General features: G+C 40.8%; 1 protein-coding gene across 1 annotated transcript; it reads right to left on the bottom strand.

Annotated features, from left to right (window-relative positions):
• Nucleotides 1–566: 566 nt before the first annotated feature.
• LOC308103831 (fibronectin-like) lies at nucleotides 567–21,798 on the bottom strand (the record flags this gene model as incomplete). Its single annotated transcript, XM_080454008.1, has 24 exons — nucleotides 567–598; nucleotides 702–959; nucleotides 2,421–2,678; nucleotides 2,861–3,118; nucleotides 3,797–4,054; nucleotides 4,355–4,612; nucleotides 4,795–5,052; nucleotides 6,290–6,547; nucleotides 6,730–6,987; nucleotides 7,667–7,924; nucleotides 8,225–8,482; nucleotides 8,665–8,922; nucleotides 9,602–9,859; nucleotides 10,160–10,417; nucleotides 10,600–10,857; nucleotides 11,539–11,796; nucleotides 12,097–12,354; nucleotides 12,537–12,794; nucleotides 14,028–14,285; nucleotides 14,460–14,717; nucleotides 18,175–18,432; nucleotides 18,605–18,868; nucleotides 20,529–20,681; nucleotides 21,729–21,798. The coding sequence occupies 24 exons, from the start codon at nucleotides 21,796–21,798 to the stop codon at nucleotides 567–569; spliced, it is 5,679 nt and encodes a 1,892-aa protein (XP_080310134.1).
• Between the last annotated feature and the right edge of the window lie 1,609 nt (nucleotides 21,799–23,407).

The following is a 23,407-nucleotide window of genomic DNA, read 5'->3' as shown; positions in this document are numbered from 1 at the left end:
CAAAGAGAAGAAAAATGCAAAGTTAAACAAACTTTGGATTAAAGCAATAATGTACTGCGCTAACATGAAACAATCTAACTGGGCTCCAAGAACTAAATCACAGAGAACATTTTTAATTAACATGATTTTAAATCTCAAAGTTAATAAGGAGAATTATTTTCCTTCCCTTTACTCAATGCATATATTCATCCATAAATAGATTTTTAATCTGAATTAAGTTGACTCCCAGAGAGAAAAAACTAATCAGCATTGTGGTGTCTTTGGTGAACATCTCACCTGTTTTCAGATCCACAGCTGAACTTGGTTGACTGTGACAACCTCTGTCAACAGCTACAACACTGACAGAGTAGTTTTCACCACAGTATAGATCAGTGAAAGAGCAGGAGTTTGCATTGCCTGAGTTACAGGTGTGGATGTGTCCATCATGTGTTGTTGCTGTTGCTATGCACATGTCTGCTCCTGTGTCTGGGGACCAGGACACTGTATTAACCCCGCATAATGTAGAAACAGAAACATTACTGGGTGTGCAAGGACCTGGAGACATAAGAGGGAAGAAGTGGAGAAAATTAAAGTTTATTCTCTTTGACGCTTCGTTGAACTGAACACATAAAAGTATGTGGAGACTATTTTAATTAGTCTGTAGGAGATTATTCAGATTAGTACATAGTTTTTAGATTTTAAGTCTTGTTGCTGCTCTGTACCTGCAATGAACTGATAAGGAAAGCTGGGATTCCCAGCACATGAGCCAGCATTTGGTGTCACTGTGATGGTAAAGGTCTGGCCACAGTGCATGTTGGGTATCTGACAGCTGGTACTGTTGGTGTAGCAGTAATATATGTGTCCATCCTGGCCCACCGCTGTCACATTGTAAGCTGTGGCACTGGGGCTTCCCACCCAGGTCACATGGGTTGAGTTGGGACACACCAGACTGGCAGTAACGTTATATGGGGCACAAGGGGCTGGGAAGAGAAAGAAAAAAGAGTAAGAAAGTGAATGAGAATCATCTTTATTGTCACATCACAGGTTTACAGGTGTAAAAAGTGAGTATATTTTGTTATTGTGCCAGCTCCATCGTTTTTGTTGTTTTCAGGAAGAAATCAAGAGAAAAAGATAAAGAAGAGGGAGAGCACACAGTATGCTACAAAAACTAGACTGGCAGTAACGTTATATGGGGCACAAGGGGCTGGGAAGAGAAAGAAAACATTTTAAGAAAGTGAATGAGAATCATCTTTATTGTCACATCACAGGTTTACAGGTGTAAAAAGTGAGTGAAATGTGTTATTGTGCAAGCTCCATCATTTTGTTGTTTTCAGGAAGAGATCAAGAGAAACGGATAAAGAAGAGGGAGAGCAAGGTGAGAAAGAAAGAAAAACAGAGAAACATGTCAAGGATAGGCAATTTTTTAAAATATATTTACATATATGTAGCATAATCCAGCTGGTACAGTATGTACATGAGGTTAGACATAAGGTCCATATGGTTAGACACAAAAGTGGTAGCAAGTTGGTAGGTCCACGCATAGCAGCAGGTATGAGATTAGACATTAAGGTGCGAATGTGTGGATAATTAGGATAAATGTTTAATACCGGACGGCTGCAAGATATAAAGAAAACAAGTGCTTGCTGGATCTTGCTATGGAGATAACATGCAATAAAATAATGACTTATTTTAAACGTACAATTCCAATGAGTTCCCGAAGCTTCCAACATGAGATTAATTAAAGTCACCCAGCATGAGCTAACATGTAATCCATTCAGTCCACTTAAATCTTCCTGTAGAAAATAAGACCCAAAAGGTCCTAAGCGGAATTAAAGTGTGTTTGGTCTTTGGTGTGTGTATACATAATGTTCTCCATCTCATACCTGAGCTGAACGTAAGGGCCAGAGTCGGGTCACTGGAGCAGTTGCCATTGATAGCCTTTACGTCTACAGCGTAGATGGTGCCACACATGATGCTTGTAAGAGGACAATGGAGTTCAGAGGACAGGCAGGTGGCTTTGCCTTGACTACTTGAGGCAGAAACATAGTACTGTACGGCTCCCTTGTGGCCAGACCAGGACACAACAGCACCATTGATGATACATTCAGGAGCGACAGAGATGTTGGAAGGAACACATGGCACTACAAAGAGAAGAAAAAAATCAAAGTTAAACAAACTTTGGATATAGCAATAATGTACTGCGCTAACATGAAAAAATCGAACTGTGCTCCAAGATATAAATCATGAAGAACATTTTAAATTAACATGATTTGAATCTCAAAGTTAATAAGGAGAAATGGGGCAACTTATTTTTTCCTTCCACCCTTTACTCAATGCAAGCATTCATCCATAACTAGATTTTTAATCATTCAATTGAATTAAGTTGAGTCCAAGAGAGAAAAAACAAATCAGCATTACAGTGTCTTTGGTGAACATCTCACCTGTTTTCAGATCCACAGCTGAACTTGGTTGACTGTGACAACCTCTGTCAACAGCTACAACAGTGACAGAGTAGTTTTCACCACAGTATAGATCAGCGAAAGAGCAGGAGTTTGCATTGCCTGAGTTACAGGTGTGGATGTGTCCATCATGTGTTGTTGCTGTTGCTATGTACATGTCTGCTCCTGTGTCAGGGGACCAGGACACTGTATTAACCCCGCATAATGTAGAAACTGAAACATTACTGGGTGGGCAGGGACCTGGAGACATAAGAGGGAAGATTTGGAGAAAAATTAAGTTTATTCTCTTTGATGCTTCGTTGAACTGAACACATAAAAAATATGTGGAGAATATTTTAATTAGTCTGATAAAATTGGTCTGTAGGAGATTATTCAGATTAGTACATCATTTTCAGAATTTAAGTCTTGTTGCTGCTCTGTACCTGCAATGAACTGATAAGGAAAGCTGGGAATCCCAGCACAAGAGTCAGCATATGGTGTCACTGTGATGGTAAAGGTCTGGCCACAGTGCATGTTGGGTATCTGACAGCTAGTACTGTTGGTGTAGCAGTAATATATGTGTCCATCCTGGCCCACCGCTGTCACATTGTAAGCTGTGGCACTGGGGCTTCCCACCCAGGTCACATGGGTTGAGTTGGGACACACCAGACTGGCAGTAACGTTATATGGGGCACAAGGGGCTGGGAAGAGAAAGAAAAAATTGTAAGAAAGTGAATGAGAATCATCTTTATTGTCACATCACAGGTTTACAGGTGTAAAAAGTGAGTGAAATGTGTTATTGTGCAAGCTCCATCATTTTGTTGTTTTCAGGAAGAGATCAAGAGAAACAGATAAAGAAGAGGGAGAGCAAGGTGAGAAAGAAAGAAAAACAGAGAAACATGTCAAGGATAGGCAAAAAAAAGAATATATTTACATATATGTAGCATAATCCAGCTGGTACAGTATGTACATGAGGTTAGACATAAGGTCCATATGGTTAGACACAAAAGTGGTAGCAAGTTGGTAGGTCCACGCATAGCAGCAGGTATGAGATTAGACATTAAGGTGCAAATGTGTGGATAATTAGGATAAATGTTTAATACCGGACGGCTGCAAGATATAAAGAAAACAAGTGCTTGCTGGATCTTGCTATGGAGATAACATGCAATAAAATAATTACTTATTTTAAACGTACAATTCCAATGAGTTCCTGAAGCTTCCAACATGAGATTAATTAAAGTCACCCAGCATGAGCTAACATGTAATCCATTCAGTACACTTAAATCTTCCTGTAGAAAATAAGACCCAAAAGGTCCTAAGCGGAATTAAAGTGTGTTTGGTCTTTGGTGTGTGTATACATAATGTTCTCCATCTCATACCTGAGCTGAACGTAAGGGCCAGAGTCGGGTCACTGGAGCAGTTGCCATTGATAGCCTTTACGTCTACAGCGTAGATGGTGCCACACATGATGCTTGTAAGAGGACAATGGAGTTCAGAGGACAGGCAGGTGGCATTGCCTTGACTACTTGAGGCAGAAACATAGTACTGTACGGCTCCCTTGTGGCCAGACCAGGACACAACAGCACCATTGATGATACATTCAGGAGCTACAAAGATGTTGGAAGGAACACATGGCACTACAAAGAGAAGAAAAAAATCAAAGTTAAACAAACTTTGGATATAGCAATAATGTACTGCGCTAACATGAAAAAATCTAACTGGGCTCCAAGATATAAATCATGAAGAACATTTTATATTAACATGGTTTGAATCTCAAAGTTATTAAGGAGAAATGGGGCAACTTATTTTTTCCTTCCACCCTTTACTCAATGCATGCATTCATCCATAACTAGATTTTGAATCATTCAATTGAATAAAGTTGACTCCCAGAGAGAAAAAACTAATCAGCATTACAGTGTCTTTGGTGAACATCTCACCTGTTTTCAGATCCACAGCTGAACTTGGTTGACTGTGACAACCTCTGTCAACAGCTACAACAGTGACAGAGTAGTTTTCACCACAGTATAGATCAGTGAAAGAGCAGGAGTTTGCATTGCCTGAGTTACAGGTGTGGATGTGTCCATCATGTGTTGTTGCTGTTGCTATGTACATGTCTGCTCCTGTGTCAGGGGACCAGGACACTGTATTAACCCTGCATAATGTAGAAACTGAAACATTACTGGGTGGGCAGGGACCTGGAGACATAAGAGGGAAGAATTGGAGAAAAATAAAGTTTATTCTCTTTGACGCTTCGTTGAACTGAACACATAAAAAGTATGTGGAGAATATTTTAATTAGTCTGATAGAATTTGTCTGTAGGAGATCATTCAGATTAGTACATCGTTTTTAGAATTTAAGTCTTGTTGCTGCTCTGTACCTGCAATGAACTGATAAGGAAAGCTGGGAATCCCAGCACATGAGTCAGCATATGGTGTCACTGTGATGGTAAAGGTCTGGCCACAGTGCATGTTGGGTATCTGACAGCTAGTACTGTTGGTGTAGCAGTAATATATGTGTCCATTCTGGCCCACCGCTGTCACATTGTAAGCTGTGGCACTGGGGCTTCCCACCCAGGTCACATGGGTTGAGTTGGGACACACCAGACTGGCAGTAACGTTATATGGGGCACAAGGGGCTGGGAAGAGAAAGAAAAAATTGTAAGAAAGTGAATGAGAATCATCTTTATTGTCACATCACAGGTTTACAGGTGTAAAAAGTGAGTGAAATGTGTTATTGTGCAAGCTCCATCATTTTGTTGTTTTCAGGAAGAGATCAAGAGAAACGGATAAAGAAGAGGGAGAGCAAGGTGAGAAAGAAAGAAAAACAGAGAAACATGTCAAGGATAGGCAAAAAATAATAATATATTTACATATATGTAGCATAATCCAGCTGGTACAGTATGTACATGAGGTTAGACATAAGGTCCATATGGTTAGACACAAAAGTGGTAGCAAGTTGGTAGGTCCACGCATAGCAGCAGGTATGAGATTAGACATTAAGGTGCGAATGTGTGGATAATTAGGATAAATGTTTAATACCGGACGGCTGCAAGATATAAAGAAAACAAGTGCTTGCTGGATCTTGCTATGGAGATAACATGCAATAAAATAATGACTTATTTTAAACGTACAATTCCAATGAGTTCCCGAAGCTTCCAACATGAGATTAATTAAAGTCACCCAGCATGAGCTAACATGTAATCCATTCAGTCCACTTAAATCTTCCTGTAGAAAATAAGACCCAAAAGGTCCTAAGCGGAATTAAAGTGTGTTTGGTCTTTGGTGTGTGTATACATAATGTTCTCCATCTCATACCTGAGCTGAACGTAAGGGCCAGAGTCGGGTCACTGGAGCAGTTGCCATTGATAGCCTTTACGTCTACAGCGTAGATGGTGCCACACATGATGCTTGTAAGAGGACAATGGAGTTCAGAGGACAGGCAGGTGGCTTTGCCTTGACTACTTGAGGCAGAAACATAGTACTGTACGGCTCCCTTGTGGCCAGACCAGGACACAACAGCACCATTGATGATACATTCAGGAGCGACAGAGATGTTGGAAGGAACACATGGCACTACAAAGAGAAGAAAAAAATCAAAGTTAAACAAACTTTGGATATAGCAATAATGTACTGCGCTAACATGAAAAAATCGAACTGGGCTCCAAGATATAAATCATGAAGAACATTTTAAATTAACATGATTTGAATCTCAAAGTTAATAAGGAGAAATGGGGCAACTTATTTTTTCCTTCCACCCTTTACTCAATGCAAGCATTCATCCATAACTAGATTTTTAATCATTCAATTGAATTAAGTTGAGTCCAAGAGAGAAAAAACAAATCAGCATTACAGTGTCTTTGGTGAACATCTCACCTGTTTTCAGATCCACAGCTGAACTTGGTTGACTGTGACAACCTCTGTCAACAGCTACAACAGTGACAGAGTAGTTTTCACCACAGTATAGATCAGTGAAAGAGCAGGAGTTTGCATTGCCTGAGTTACAGGTGTGGATGTGTCCATCATGTGTTGTTGCTGTTGCTATGTACATGTCTGCTCCTGTGTCAGGGGACCAGGACACTGTATTAACCCCGCATAATGTAGAAACTGAAACATTACTGGGTGGGCAGGGACCTGGAGACATAAGAGGGAAGATTTGGAGAAAAATTAAGTTTATTCTCTTTGATGCTTCGTTGAACTGAACACATAAAAAATATGTGGAGAATATTTTAATTAGTCTGATAAAATTGGTCTGTAGGAGATTATTCAGATTAGTACATCATTTTCAGAATTTAAGTCTTGTTGCTGCTCTGTACCTGCAATGAACTGATAAGGAAAGCTGGGAATCCCAGCACAAGAGTCAGCATATGGTGTCACTGTGATGGTAAAGGTCTGGCCACAGTGCATGTTGGGTATCTGACAGCTAGTACTGTTGGTGTAGCAGTAATATATGTGTCCATCCTGGCCCACCGCTGTCACATTGTAAGCTGTGGCACTGGGGCTTCCCACCCAGGTCACATGGGTTGAGTTGGGACACACCAGACTGGCAGTAACGTTATATGGGGCACAAGGGGCTGGGAAGAGAAAGAAAAAATTGTAAGAAAGTGAATGAGAATCATCTTTATTGTCACATCACAGGTTTACAGGTGTAAAAAGTGAGTGAAATGTGTTATTGTGCAAGCTCCATCATTTTGTTGTTTTCAGGAAGAGATCAAGAGAAACAGATAAAGAAGAGGGAGAGCAAGGTGAGAAAGAAAGAAAAACAGAGAAACATGTCAAGGATAGGCAAAAAAAAAGAATATATTTACATATATGTAGCATAATCCAGCTGGTACAGTATGTACATGAGGTTAGACATAAGGTCCATATGGTTAGACACAAAAGTGGTAGCAAGTTGGTAGGTCCACGCATAGCAGCAGGTATGAGATTAGACATTAAGGTGCAAATGTGTGGATAATTAGGATAAATGTTTAATACCGGACGGCTGCAAGATATAAAGAAAACAAGTGCTTGCTGGATCTTGCTATGGAGATAACATGCAATAAAATAATTACTTATTTTAAACGTACAATTCCAATGAGTTCCTGAAGCTTCCAACATGAGATTAATTAAAGTCACCCAGCATGAGCTAACATGTAATCCATTCAGTACACTTAAATCTTCCTGTAGAAAATAAGACCCAAAAGGTCCTAAGCGGAATTAAAGTGTGTTTGGTCTTTGGTGTGTGTATACATAATGTTCTCCATCTCATACCTGAGCTGAACGTAAGGGCCAGAGTCGGGTCACTGGAGCAGTTGCCATTGATAGCCTTTACGTCTACAGCGTAGATGGTGCCACACATGATGCTTGTAAGAGGACAATGGAGTTCAGAGGACAGGCAGGTGGCATTGCCTTGACTACTTGAGGCAGAAACATAGTACTGTACGGCTCCCTTGTGGCCAGACCAGGACACAACAGCACCATTGATGATACATTCAGGAGCTACAAAGATGTTGGAAGGAACACATGGCACTACAAAGAGAAGAAAAAAATCAAAGTTAAACAAACTTTGGATATAGCAATAATGTACTGCGCTAACATGAAAAAATCTAACTGGGCTCCAAGATATAAATCATGAAGAACATTTTATATTAACATGGTTTGAATCTCAAAGTTATTAAGGAGAAATGGGGCAACTTATTTTTTCCTTCCACCCTTTACTCAATGCATGCATTCATCCATAACTAGATTTTGAATCATTCAATTGAATAAAGTTGACTCCCAGAGAGAAAAAACTAATCAGCATTACAGTGTCTTTGGTGAACATCTCACCTGTTTTCAGATCCACAGCTGAACTTGGTTGACTGTGACAACCTCTGTCAACAGCTACAACAGTGACAGAGTAGTTTTCACCACAGTATAGATCAGTGAAAGAGCAGGAGTTTGCATTGCCTGAGTTACAGGTGTGGATGTGTCCATCATGTGTTGTTGCTGTTGCTATGTACATGTCTGCTCCTGTGTCAGGGGACCAGGACACTGTATTAACCCTGCATAATGTAGAAACTGAAACATTACTGGGTGGGCAGGGACCTGGAGACATAAGAGGGAAGAATTGGAGAAAAATAAAGTTTATTCTCTTTGACGCTTCGTTGAACTGAACACATAAAAAGTATGTGGAGAATATTTTAATTAGTCTGATAGAATTTGTCTGTAGGAGATCATTCAGATTAGTACATCGTTTTTAGAATTTAAGTCTTGTTGCTGCTCTGTACCTGCAATGAACTGATAAGGAAAGCTGGGAATCCCAGCACATGAGTCAGCATATGGTGTCACTGTGATGGTAAAGGTCTGGCCACAGTGCATGTTGGGTATCTGACAGCTAGTACTGTTGGTGTAGCAGTAATATATGTGTCCATTCTGGCCCACCGCTGTCACATTGTAAGCTGTGGCACTGGGGCTTCCCACCCAGGTCACATGGGTTGAGTTGGGACACACCAGACTGGCAGTAACGTTATATGGGGCACAAGGGGCTGGGAAGAGAAAGAAAAAATTGTAAGAAAGTGAATGAGAATCATCTTTATTGTCACATCACAGGTTTACAGGTGTAAAAAGTGAGTGAAATGTGTTATTGTGCAAGCTCCATCATTTTGTTGTTTTCAGGAAGAGATCAAGAGAAACGGATAAAGAAGAGGGAGAGCAAGGTGAGAAAGAAAGAAAAACAGAGAAACATGTCAAGGATAGGCAAAAAATTATAATATATTTACATATATGTAGCATAATCCAGCTGGTACAGTATGTACATGAGGTTAGACATAAGGTCCATATGGTTAGACACAAAAGTGGTAGCAAGTTGGTAGGTCCACGCATAGCAGCAGGTATGAGATTAGACATTAAGGTGCGAATGTGTGGATAATTAGGATAAATGTTTAATACCGGACGGCTGCAAGATCTAAAGAAAACAAGTGCTTGCTGGATCTTGCTATGGAGATAACATGCAATAAAATAATGACTTATTTTAAACGTACAATTCCAATGAGTTCCCGAAGCTTCCAACATGAGATTAATTAAAGTCACCCAGCATGAGCTAACATGTAATCCATTCAGTCCACTTAAATCTTCCTGTAGAAAATAAGACCCAAAAGGTCCTAAGCGGAATTAAAGTGTGTTTGGTCTTTGGTGTGTGTATACATAATGTTCTCCATCTCATACCTGAGCTGAACGTAAGGGCCAGAGTCGGGTCACTGGAGCAGTTGCCATTGATAGCCTTTACGTCTACAGCGTAGATGGTGCCACACATGATGCTTGTAAGAGGACAATGGAGTTCAGAGGACAGGCAGGTGGCATTGCCTTGACTACTTGAGGCAGAAACATAGTACTGTACGGCTCCCTTGTGGCCAGACCAGGACACAACAGCACCATTGATGATACATTCAGGAGCTACAGAGATGTTGGAAGGAACACATGGCACTACAAAGAGAAGAAAAAAATCAAAGTTAAACAAACTTTGGATATAGCAATAATGTACTGCGCTAACATGAAAAAATCTAACTGGGCTCCAAGATATAAATCATGAAGAACATTTTAAATTAACATGATTTGAATCTCAAAGTTAATAAGGAGAAATGGGGCAACTTATTTTTTCCTTCCACCCTTTACTCAATGCATGCATTCATCCATAACTAGATTTTTAATCATTCAATTGAATTAAGTTGACTCCCAGAGAGAAAAAACAAATCAGAATTACGGTGTCTTTGGTGAACATCTCACCTGTTTTCAGATCCACAGCTGAACTTGGTTGACTGTGACAACCTCTGTCAACAGCTACAACAGTGACAGAGTAGTTTTCACCACAGTATAGATCAGTGAAAGAGCAGGAGTTTGCATTGCCTGAGTTACAGGTGTGGATGTGTCCATCATGTGTTGTTGCTGTTGCTATGTACATGTCTGCTCCTGTGTCAGGGGACCAGGACACTGTATTAACCCCGCATAATGTAGAAACTGAAACATTACTGGGTGGGCAGGGACCTGGAGACATAAGAGGGAAGAATTGGAGAAAAATAAAGTTTATTCTCTTTGACGCTTCGTTGAACTGAACACATAAAAAGTATGTGGAGAATATTTTAATTAGTCTGATAGAATTTGTCTGTAGGAGATTATTCAGATTAGTACATCGTTTTTAGAATTTAAGTCTTGTTGCTGCTCTGTACCTGCAATGAACTGATAAGGAAAGCTGGGAATCCCAGCACAAGAGTCAGCATATGGTGTCACTGTGATGGTAAAGGTCTGGCCACAGTGCATGTTGGGTATCTGACAGCTAGTACTGTTGGTGTAGCAGTAATATATGTGTCCATCCTGGCCCACCGCTGTCACATTGTAAGCTGTGGCACTGGGGCTTCCCACCCAGGTCACATGGGTTGAGTTGGGACACACCAGACTGGCAGTAACGTTATATGGGGCACAAGGGGCTGGGAAGAGAAAGAAAAAATTGTAAGAAAGTGAATGAGAATCATCTTTATTGTCACATCACAGGTTTACAGGTGTAAAAAGTGAGTGAAATGTGTTATTGTGCAAGCTCCATCATTTTGTTGTTTTCAGGAAGAGATCAAGAGAAACAGATAAAGAAGTGGGAGAGCAGCAAGGTGAGAAAGAAAAAAACAGAGAAACATGTCAAGGATAGGCAAAAAAAAATGAAGATATTTACATATATGTAGCATAATCCAGCTGGTACAGTATGTACATGAGGTTAGACATAAGGTCCATATGGTTAGACACAAAAGTGGTAGCAAGTTGGTAGGTCCACGCATAGCAGCAGGTGTGAGATTTGACATTAAGGTGCGAATGTGTGGATAATTAGGATAAATGTTTAATACCGGACGGCTGAAAGATATAAAGAAAACAAGTGCTTGCTGGATCTTGCTATGGAGATAACATGCAATAAAATAATGACTTATTTTAAACGTACAATTCCAATGAGTTCCTGAAGCTTCCAACATGAGATTAATTAAAGTCACACAGCATGAGCTAAAATGTAATCCATTCAGTCCACTTAAATCTTCCTGTAGAAAATAAGACCCAAAAGGACCTAAGCGGAATTAAAGTGTGTTTGGTCTTTGGTGTGTGTATACATAATGTTCTCCATCTCATACCTGAGCTGAACGTAAGGGCCAGAGTCGGGTCACTGGAGCAGTTGCCATTGATAGCCTTTACGTCTACAGCGTAGATGGTGCCACACATGATGCTTGTAAGAGGACAATGGAGTTCAGAGGACAGGCAGGTGGCATTGCCTTGACTACTTGAGGCAGAAACATAGTACTGTACGGCTCCCTTGTGGCCAGACCAGGACACAACAGCACCATTGATGATACATTCAGGAGCTACAGAGATGTTGGAAGGAACACATGGCACTACAAAGAGAAGAAAAAAATCAAAGTTAAACAAACTTTGGATATAGCAATAATGTACTGCGCTAACATGAAAAAATCTAACTGGGCTCCAAGATATAAATCATGAAGAACATTTTAAATTAACATGATTTGAATCTCAAAGTTAATAAGGAGAAATGGGGCAACTTATTTTTTCCTTCCACCCTTTACTCAATGCATGCATTCATCCATAACTAGATTTTTAATCATTCAATTGAATTAAGTTGACTCCCAGAGAGAAAAAACAAATCAGAATTACGGTGTCTTTGGTGAACATCTCACCTGTTTTCAGATCCACAGCTGAACTTGGTTGACTGTGACAACCTCTGTCAACAGCTACAACAGTGACAGAGTAGTTTTCACCACAGTATAGATCAGTGAAAGAGCAGGAGTTTGCATTGCCTGAGTTACAGGTGTGGATGTGTCCATCATGTGTTGTTGCTGTTGCTATGTACATGTCTGCTCCTGTGTCAGGGGACCAGGACACTGTATTAACCCCGCATAATGTAGAAACTGAAACATTACTGGGTGGGCAGGGACCTGGAGACATAAGAGGGAAGAATTGGAGAAAAATAAAGTTTATTCTCTTTGACGCTTCGTTGAACTGAACACATAAAAAGTATGTGGAGAATATTTTAATTAGTCTGATAGAATTTGTCTGTAGGAGATTATTCAGATTAGTACATCGTTTTTAGAATTTAAGTCTTGTTGCTGCTCTGTACCTGCAATGAACTGATAAGGAAAGCTGGGAATCCCAGCACAAGAGTCAGCATATGGTGTCACTGTGATGGTAAAGGTCTGGCCACAGTGCATGTTGGGTATCTGACAGCTAGTACTGTTGGTGTAGCAGTAATATATGTGTCCATCCTGGCCCACCGCTGTCACATTGTAAGCTGTGGCACTGGGGCTTCCCACCCAGGTCACATGGGTTGAGTTGGGACACACCAGACTGGCAGTAACGTTATATGGGGCACAAGGGGCTGGGAAGAGAAAGAAAAAATTGTAAGAAAGTGAATGAGAATCATCTTTATTGTCACATCACAGGTTTACAGGTGTAAAAAGTGAGTGAAATGTGTTATTGTGCAAGCTCCATCATTTTGTTGTTTTCAGGAAGAGATCAAGAGAAACAGATAAAGAAGTGGGAGAGCAGCAAGGTGAGAAAGAAAAAAACAGAGAAACATGTCAAGGATAGGCAAAAAAAATGAAGATATTTACATATATGTAGCATAATCCAGCTGGTACAGTATGTACATGAGGTTAGACATAAGGTCCATATGGTTAGACACAAAAGTGGTAGCAAGTTGGTAGGTCCACGCATAGCAGCAGGTGTGAGATTTGACATTAAGGTGCGAATGTGTGGATAATTAGGATAAATGTTTAATACCGGACGGCTGAAAGATATAAAGAAAACAAGTGCTTGCTGGATCTTGCTATGGAGATAACATGCAATAAAATAATGACTTATTTTAAACGTACAATTCCAATGAGTTCCTGAAGCTTCCAACATGAGATTAATTAAAGTCACACAGCATGAGCTAAAATGTAATCCATTCAGTCCACTTAAATCTTCCCGTAGAAAATAAGACCCAAAAGGACCTAAGCGGAATTAAAGTGTGCTTGGTCTTTGGTGTGTGTATACATAATGTTCTCCATCTCATACCTGAGCTGAACGTAAGGGCCAGAGTCGGGTCACTGGAGCAGTTGCCATTGATAGCCTTAACGTCTACAGCGTAGATGGTGCCACACATGATGCTTGTAAGAGTACAATGGAGTTCAGAGGACAGGCAAGTGGCGTTGCCTTGACTACTTGAGGCAGAAACATAGTACTGTACGGCTCCCTTGTGGCCAGACCAGGACACAACAGCACTGTTGATGATACATTCAGGAGCTATAGAGATGTTGGAAGGAACACATGGCACTACAAAGAGAAGAAAAATTAAGAGTTAAACAAACTTTGGATTAAAACAATATTGTACTGCACTAACATGAAACAATCTAACTGGGCCCCAAGATATAAATCATGAAGAACATTTTACATTAACATGATTTGAATCTCAAAGTTAATAAAGAGAAATGGGGAATTTCTTCCTTCCACCCTTTACTCAATGTATGCATTCATCCATAACTAGATTTTTAATCATTCAATTGAATTAAGTTGACTCCCAGAGAGAAAAAACAAATCAGCATTGTGGTGTCTTTGGTGAACATCTCACCTGTTTTCAGATCCACAGCTGAACTTGGTTGACTGTGACAACCTCTGTCAACAGCTACAACAGTGACAGAGTAGTTTTCACCACAGTATAGATCAGTGAAAGAGCAGGAGTTTGCATTGCCTGAATTACAGGTGTGGATGTGTCCATCATGTGCTGTTGCTGTTGCTATGTACATGTCTGCTCCTGTGTCAGGGGACCAGGACACTGTATTAACCCCGCATAATGTAGAAACAGAAACATTACTGGGTGGGCAAGGACCTGGAGACATAAGAGGGAAGAATTGGAGAAAAATAAAGTTTATTCTCTTTGACGCTTCGTTGAACTGAACACATAAAAGTATGTGGAGACTATTTTAAAATAGAATTTGTCTGTAGGAGATTATTCAGATTAGTACATAGTTTTTAGATTTTAAGTCTGGTTGCTGCTCTGTACCTGCAATGAACTGATAAGGAAAGCTGGGATTCCCAGCACATGAGTCAGCATATGGTGTCACTGTGATGGTAAAGGTCTGGCCACAGTGCATGTTGGGTATCTGACAGCTGGTACTGTTGGTGTAGCAGTAATATATGTGTCCATCCTGGCCCACCGCTGTCACATTGTAAGCTGTGGCACTGGGGCTTCCCACCCAGGTCACATGGGTTGAGTTGGGACACACCAGACTGGCAGTAACGTTATATGGGGCACAAGGGGCTGGGAAGAGAAAGAAAAAAGAGTAAGAAAGTGAATGAGAATCATCTTTATTGTCACATCACAGGTTTACAGGTGTAAAAAGTGAGTGAAATGTGTTATTGTGCAAGCTCCATCATTTTGTTGTTTTCAGGAAGAGATCAAGTGAAACAGATAAAGAAGAGGGAGAGCAAGGTGAGAAAGAAAGAAAAACTGAGAAACATGTCAAAGAAAAAAGAAGATATTTATATATATATGTAGCATAATACATATGGTTAGTCACAAAAGTGGTAGCAAGTTGGTAGGTCCACGCATAGCAGCAGGTATGAGATTAGACATTAAGGTGCGAATGTGTGGATAATTAGGATAAATGTTTAATACCGGACGGCTGCAAGATATAAAGAAAACAAGTGCTTGCTGGATCTTGCTATGGAGATAACATGCAATAAAATAATGACTTATTTTAAACGTACAATTCCAATGAGTTTGTACATTTTACTCTGTACGAGGTGAACATTATTTCAAGTGATGCATGAACTGTGACCATAAAGCTATGATATTGTCTTTATTTCCTTTGTTGCAATTTTTTTCATTACTTTTTTGTTATTGTTCATGAACTGTATATTGTTGTATCATCATTTATAGATTTTTTACTATTAGCACAATTATGTTTTTACCTTATTTCCTTTATACAAAACTAGAGGCCGCGCACGGGGCTCTATTATTAGGCCTACGTCGTCTCCCCTCCCCCCCACACCACACACGTTCGGTCGCGTCGCCGTCTTTGTCTGTTGTTTTTGCATAAACATGGGTGGTGGCTTGTTTCTCGCGCACAATCTGGCAACACTGAATGTAGTCCAGGCTGTTGGTTGGCTAGTAGTGGTCACATGACAACAACACACACACACACACACACACACACACACACACACACACGTCGCACAGACGCACACACATTAAAAGCTTCGACTTTTTCTTCACGGCGCTCGTGACTCAAAATTAGGTGTTTTTGTTTGTGTGTTACGCACTGGATTGGAACTATTTTTGCGATGTTATTCTTCACAGTTGACCTCAAAGAAATGTAGGCCATAAGATTGTTTTGTTGTTGTTGCTGGCTGGGTGACGATCATAGTGGAAGGATGTCTGTGCGGAGATTTAACCTGCTGTGCTTACACACACACACACACACACACAGTAAACTGTGGAAACACTCCAGATTTTTTTTCCGCACACACGTGCATATACGCACACACGCACTTTTAGATCCAGTCCTATTTTAAAGGCTGCGTATGCGGGACTCGCGTATCCGCGCGCCTGTTGTAGCCGCTATCATTGATATCAATTGGATCTAAACAAACGCGCTGTACGCGCCACGCATACGCGCGCTTTGAAAAGGCTGGTGTAGATCGTAGGTTGTGTTTGGGATGTACATGGCACGTGAATGACGGACATATTAGCGTGAGTGTGGTGTGATAAAGTGAAAGCAACGGCGTGGTTCGAACAGAAAGGTAAGCAAGAGGGGGGAGGGAGGGAGGGGGGAGGGGTGAAGCGAAGGACGTGCTTCTGTTGTTGTTGTTGTTGTGGCGATGCAGAGAGATTGAACCTGCGCTGTTTGGGTTTATGCTTTATCCAACATGACAGCCATGTAAACAAACAACCAATGTCATTTACAACTAAACGTTGCTCTCAAGAATGTTTTGGAAAACATTTGAAGTGAGAAATAGACGATGCAATGACCGAGAAGTGATTCTATTTGATCCACTGCACTTTCTTGTTCATCTTCGCCTCGGAAAACAAATGAGGAAATGAAAAAAAAGTCGCCCCAAAACACAGTCGCCCCCCAGTCTATATACTGGCGATTTGCCTGTAATACCGGCGGATTTGGCCCGGGGCGACTGTGTTTTGGGGCGATTTTTTTTTCATTGTGTCACTTGTTTTCCGAGGCAAACTTGTCCGCCCAGCCCAATACTTTCATTGCCGTAAGCAAGGAAATACTTGGTTTTGTTGTTACTTTTGGGTAAATCTATTATTCGATGTATTTATTAAGTAGCCGTGTAATAAGCGGGATAATGGTGGTTAATCGCCCTGAAGGGCTTTAAATGTGAATAATGACTACGTCCCCATGCATTATCCCTTACATACTTTTGCGAGGGAAGACGGCTGATTTCAATGGCCGCCGCTTCGTGTTGTTTCGGCTGTGGCCGTCAGCGTTCGGTTGTGCTGACGGTAAGTGGTGCAAAGGTGTTTCCCCGTCCAGTGTGGTCGTAATGTGGTGAGTAGAATTAATTATGTTGCGAGGTGGAAAATGTGTAGTGAGCAATGAGAAGTACCCTACGCCACCCGTAAATTCAGCGCGCACGTTGTGGCTGGTGTCGTGGTGACATTACATATGTAGTTGTTGTGTTTAGTCGAAATCAATGCTGTGGGTATGGTGTCAGCGGCGAGAGGTCCAAATGCATGGAGTGGGTGTGGCGTCAGCGGCGGAAGTAGCTTTCTCCTTTATATAGGTAGATACAGTATATGTTCAGGAAATAAAATCACATCTTAGCAGGGTAAGCACACAGACACAAACGCACGCACGCACACGCACGCACGCACACAAACACGCACACACGCACGCATGCACACACGCACACACGCACGCAAGCAAGCACACGCGCAAAGGCACACACAGACGCACGCACACACACACACAAGCACGCACATACTCACCCACACACACACACACACACACACACACATACAACTTAAATTACATTTCTGAAGCTTCCAACATGAGATTCATTAAAGTCACCCATCATGAGCTAAAATGTAATCCATTCATTCCACTTAAATCTGCCTGTAGAAAATAAGACCCAAAAGGTCCTAAGCGGAATTAAAGTGTGTTTGGTCTTTGGTGTGTTTGGTCTTTGGTGTTCTCCATCTCATACCTGAGCTGAACGTAAGGGCCAGAGTCGGGTCACTGGAGCAGTTGCCATTGATAGCCTTTACGTCTACATCGTAGATGGTGCCACACATGATGCTTGTAAGAGGACAATGGAGTTCAGAGGACAGGCAGGTGGCATTGCCTTGACTACTTGAGGCAGAAACATAGTACTGTACGGCTCCCTTGTGGCCAGACCAGGACACAACAGCACCGTTGATGATACATTCAGGAGCTACAGAGATGTTGGAAGGAACACACGGCACTACAAAGAGAAGAAAAAAAATCAAAGTTAAACAAACTTTGGATATAGCAATAATGTACTGCGCTAACATGAAAAAATCTAACTGCGCTCCAAGATATAAATCATGAAGAACATTTTAAATCAACATGATTTGAATTGAAAAGGAGAAATGGGGCAACTTATTTTTTCCTTCCACCCTTTACTCAATGCATGCATTCATCCATAACTAGATTTTTAATCATTCAATTGAATTAAGTTGACTCCCAGAGAGAAAAAACAAATCAGCATTACGGTGTCTTTGGTGAACATCTCACCTGTTTTCAGATCCACAGCTGAACTTGGTTGACTGTGACAACCTCTGTCAACAGCTACAACAGTGACAGAGTAGTTTTCACCACAGTATAGATCAGTGAAAGAGCAGGAGTTTGCATTGCCTGAGTTACAGGTGTGGATGTGTCCATCATGTGTTGTTGCTGTTGCTATGTACATGTCTGCTCCTGTGTCAGGGGACCAGGACACTGTGCTAACCCCGCATAATGTAGAAACAGAAACATTACTGGTTGGGCAAGGACCTGGAGACATAAGAGGGAAGAAGTGGAGAAAAATTAAGTTTATTCTCTTTAACGCTTCGTTGAACTGAACACATACAAAGTATATGGAGAATATTTTATTTAGTCTGATAGAACTAAGAGATTATTCAGATTAGTACATTTTTAGATTTTAAGTCTTGTTGCTGCTCTGTACCTGCAATGAACTGATAAGGAAAGCTGGGATTCCCAGCACATGAGTCAGCATATGGTGTCACTGTGATGGTATAGTTCTGGCCACAGTGCATGTTGGGTATCTGACAGCTGGTACTGTTGGTGTAGCAGTCATGTATCTGTCCATCCTGGCCCACCGCTGTCACATCGTAAGCTGTGTCACTGGGGTTTCCTACCCAGGTCACATGGGCTGAGTTGGGACACACCAGACTGGCAGTAACATTGTCTGGGGGCCTGGCACATGGGGCTTGGAAGAGAAAAAAAGTAGGTGTTGATATTGAGGATAAATGTTTGCTGCATGATATGAAGAAAACATGCAATGTGTGATAAGTTTGTTGGGTGTTGCTATGGCGATAAGATAGAATAAAAAATCATATTTAATATACAATTGCAATGTGTCTCTGATTGTATTGGAAGCCAATGTTAGCCAATCAGGATGGAATATGAAAAATCGGACAGATCCATGTTGATCACATAGAAATACTGTGTACCGATTTGCGTGATGTTTGGAAAAAATCTGTAGGAGTAATTTTTTTTAAATGGTTTAAAAAAATTGGCCTCCTGGTGACGCTATAACAGTTCAACACGAAACATTTGGGTAAGAAGTTCGGCGTTCCAAGGAGTGTGTGTGCACAGTTTCTCAGTGACCGGCCGGCCAACAGTGCCGGAGATTAGCTGCTTGCAGACAGACGGACACAGATTAATATGAAACTTAACTATCCTTAAATTCATTGAATTGTACTTTCCTTTAACTGGTCATGAATTGTAAAGTTTAAAACAATATTCTTACCTGTTATATTGACTTCAGTGATGTTTATTGAGTCACTGACTCTTATGGGAAGACTAGTGTTGTCCAAGAAGTCCTTCAGTTGATGTAACACTTCAACATCAACAGTCCTGATCTCAATTTCAACTATGTATTCATACAGCTGTGGAGGTTCTGTGGGGAAATAGTGCAAGATAAATCATCGGATTAGAAATTATTGTGCTCATTGCATATGTAATGCTACAAACAAGAAAGTGTAAAAGTTACAGTATTGTATATTAATATTGTTTACTTCAACTATGTATTCATAGATCAGTCATTTGATTACAGTATATTCTGACAAATAAAAGTCTACCCTCACTATTAAGTTTAACTTATAAATGTTGAACGGTATACAGACCTGGCTTTGGCTGGCAATACTGTCCATCAGAAGGAATGCCATTGATACATCCACATGTGCCACCAGTGCTATTGTCACAGGCTCCATATGTGATACAGTTGTTGTATGACCAGGCAAACTGCTCCTCACACCTGCACTGGAAACTGGATCCGTTTGGGTAACACACTAATAAAGAAATCACATATCAAAATAATATTATTTAATTGTTGTAAAACGTAAGGAGTCTTTGCTTCCAGTCTATTTCGCTATTGTCGCTTTAAGACTGCCATCAGTTCACTTTCAGAAAACGATGCAACAGGACTAGTTTTTTATATAAATTAAATGGTCAGAATCCACTTTGTTCACATTTGTTTCTGTGCATTTTCCTTTTTTATGAGACCTATTTCACCATACATTACAATGGGAGTGAACGGAATCGCTACTTCTGTTTTCCCAAGTATCAGTTTCAACATTTCTTTAAAAGTTTCCATGGGTATTTAGCTTACAACCTCTCAGAATCTCTTTATTGCCACACGAAACACAGGACAATATAGGACAACATGGTGCAATATAGCTGAGTAAATATCATGACATAGGACACATGAAAGCCCTTAATTCCATAGGTGCATAATTGAGTATTACATTATACACTGTTATTACACTGAATTATGTTGCCCATTAATCAATAGAGCAGGCACTCCATTATTATTATTATTATTATTATTATTATTATTATTATTATTATTATTATTATTATTGTACCTGTGGTTATTTTAACGTCTGAGACATTCACAGCTGGACCAAGAAATAGGGAAGAGTTGGAATTTTCCAGACGGGTCTTGAGGGTGACCAATGTCTCCACAGAAGTCACATTTAATTCTACATCCACTTCATAGTCAGCCACGTCTAGTAATGCTGCAGGGAATAGAAGTGAAATGGTGATCAATATTATAGACCGTATTATATTTATTATTATTGTTGTTGTTGTTGTTGTTGTTGTTGTTGTTACAATGAATACTCATAGAAAACAGTAATGCACACACACAGTATTAAGGCTAGCAAGAATACTAGGTAGAGCTTTCTGTCTATATGATGGCATTTCTTTTTTTATCGGACAAAATATTTATAAATGTTTTTAACTTTTGTGCAAGACTACAGTAAATAGGTTTGCAGTACATACACTATACAATTATTTGAGCAAGAACAATTGAGCACAGACATTTAAAAAAAGGAGGGTAGCGATACGTTTTGGTTAAAACAAAACGTTTTTTGTTAAATGTTAAAAGTTCTTCATTGTTCAGTGTTTAAGTAACAGGGGTTCCCCTTTCTCTCCAGCTCTTTCATAAACAGAAAATACATTTTCAGGTGGATTGGCAATTTCAACCAGAGAGTATCCATTTATCAGCTTCCATTTCCATTTTGTCTGCTCATTTCTTTATCACTTCCAATTTCCCTTGTTTATCCTGTATCCTGTACGAGTTACGACCTGAAAGACTAAAGAGCTGGAGAGACAGGGAGACCCCTGTTACTGAACAAACGCTCAATGATTGCTATCAGAATATAGAGCTATTTGCACTCATTACACAACAACGTAATCTTCATTACCTAAAGATTACCACATTCCAAGAGGCTGTTGGGTCTGGAAACATTCAACAACATTCCACAAACAAGCAATTGAGTCTATGTCTTGGAAACTTGTTGCTGCAGACTATAATTTGCATGTAGGTTGATTGAGTCTCTGACCCATTTTTCTTTTCTTTCCTACTTTCTTTTGGTACAATTGATTTCACTAAGCTTAACAGTCTCGCTTAGCCAGACGATCTCCACCTACTGACACATCTGGTGATGTAAATTCAGTGAATGGGCTAAATGGCATGACTGCATGGCAAAAAAAAGAAGTCGTAAATAAAAAAAATAACAGCAGTGAGTTAAGGCAAAGACGTTTGGGCCGGTACTTCATACGGGATGATATCATGATCATGGTTTTCAAAGCAGTGGGCGTAGCTTTGTTACTGCTGGCTTTTTCCAACATCTAAGCCCATTCAATGAATTTAGTTTCCCCCAGATGTATTAATAGGTGGATATCTCTGATCAAAGGCCATATAGGTGGGCGTGGCTATGGTGAAAAAGGGTCCGGGTTTGGTAAAGAACGGTCTGTGTGTGGGAAAAAGGGGGCGGGTTTGCTAAAAAAGGGTCCGGAACGCGTCATCATTGGTTGGCCGTCCACCGATTGGTTGAGATATTGCCCTGACAACCAACAACAACCAATCAAACCCATGACTGTCCCTTTGGGCTATAGAATCTAGCTCCACAACATGCTAGTAGCCCCTCCCCCGCGGCAAGTCTCCCGTGCGTGTGTGTGTGTGTGCGCGCGCGCGCGTGTGCGTGTGCGTGTGCGTGTGTGTGTGTGTGTGTGTGTCTATGTACATTATGTGAAGGCCTGTTATGTGCGCATGCTGTAGGCCTACCTTTTTTTATTTGACAACTTCAGTTACTTGTTACTTTGTAGATTTCGATTATTATTACAAAACTTACATTAGCCACTTCACCCCTATATACATTTTGTCCTTTCGAAAATAGCCGATCTATAAGCTCACAGATCTGGTAGATCTGCTATTTTCAAAATAATATAACATTTGTGGTATAAACATGTTTTCAAAAACATTCCACGTTTTTCACATTATGTCATTTTTTGGGGGAAAAAGCAGATCTAAACGCCCACAACGTGTCTCAAACTCTCACATTGGATAATATGTTATCCAATTAATTCTTGTTAGATTTTAAGTCTTGTTGCTGCTCTGTACCTGCAATGAACTGATAAGGAAAGCTGGGATTCCCAGCACATGAGTCAGCATATGGTGTCACTGTGATGGTAAAGGTCTGGCCACAGTGCATGTTGGGTATCTGACAGCTGGTACTGTTGGTGTAGCAGTAATATATGTGTCCATCCTGGCCCACCGCTGTCACATTGTAAGCTGTGGCACTGGGGCTTCCCACCCAGGTCACATGGGTTGAGTTGGGACACACCAGACTGGCAGTAACGTTATATGGGGCACACAGGGCTGGGAAGAGAAAGAAAAAAGAGTAAGAAAGTGAATGAGGATCATCTTTATTGTCACATCACAGGTTTCTTGTCAATTCTCCGTAACATACTCACTATGGGATATCACCGCCCCCTGGCGTTGATGCAGAGCTACATACCATAAACTCCCGGGCCATTCATTGGCTGAGAAGGGTATGTCACGTGTCCGGTAGACCGGAAGAGGTATAAAACCTCTCGCGTGACGTGGCTCATCCTCTTTCGCTTCTCTGCATGGCAGATGCAACAGCTCAAGACATACCTTAATAATAACAAACGTAACTTTGATCAGGACAGAAACCAGCTTTAGCCCACTCGGTGGTACTTGTACTAACCAACGGGTTTTCCTCCTATTAAAAAAAGTTTTATTATTTCCGCTCCCGCGGCTATCTTCTCTTTCTTTCTTTTACTGCTAAAGCAAGTTTTCCTCCTTTGAGTTTTCCGCGCTCTTAGCCTTGCGGTTGAAAGCTAACAGGTTAGCTCGAGATGGAGGTTCCACGTCCCTGCGTATTGCTGCTCTGCCGCTTGATGATCGCCGGGGATGACCCTCGTGGTTTCTGCA

This window comes from Gymnoscopelus braueri, assembly GCF_963280865.1.
Source record: "Gymnoscopelus braueri genome assembly, chromosome: 16".
Classification (NCBI taxonomy): Eukaryota; Metazoa; Chordata; class Actinopteri; order Myctophiformes; family Myctophidae; genus Gymnoscopelus; species Gymnoscopelus braueri.
This window is presented reverse-complemented; position numbering and strand designations above follow the sequence as displayed.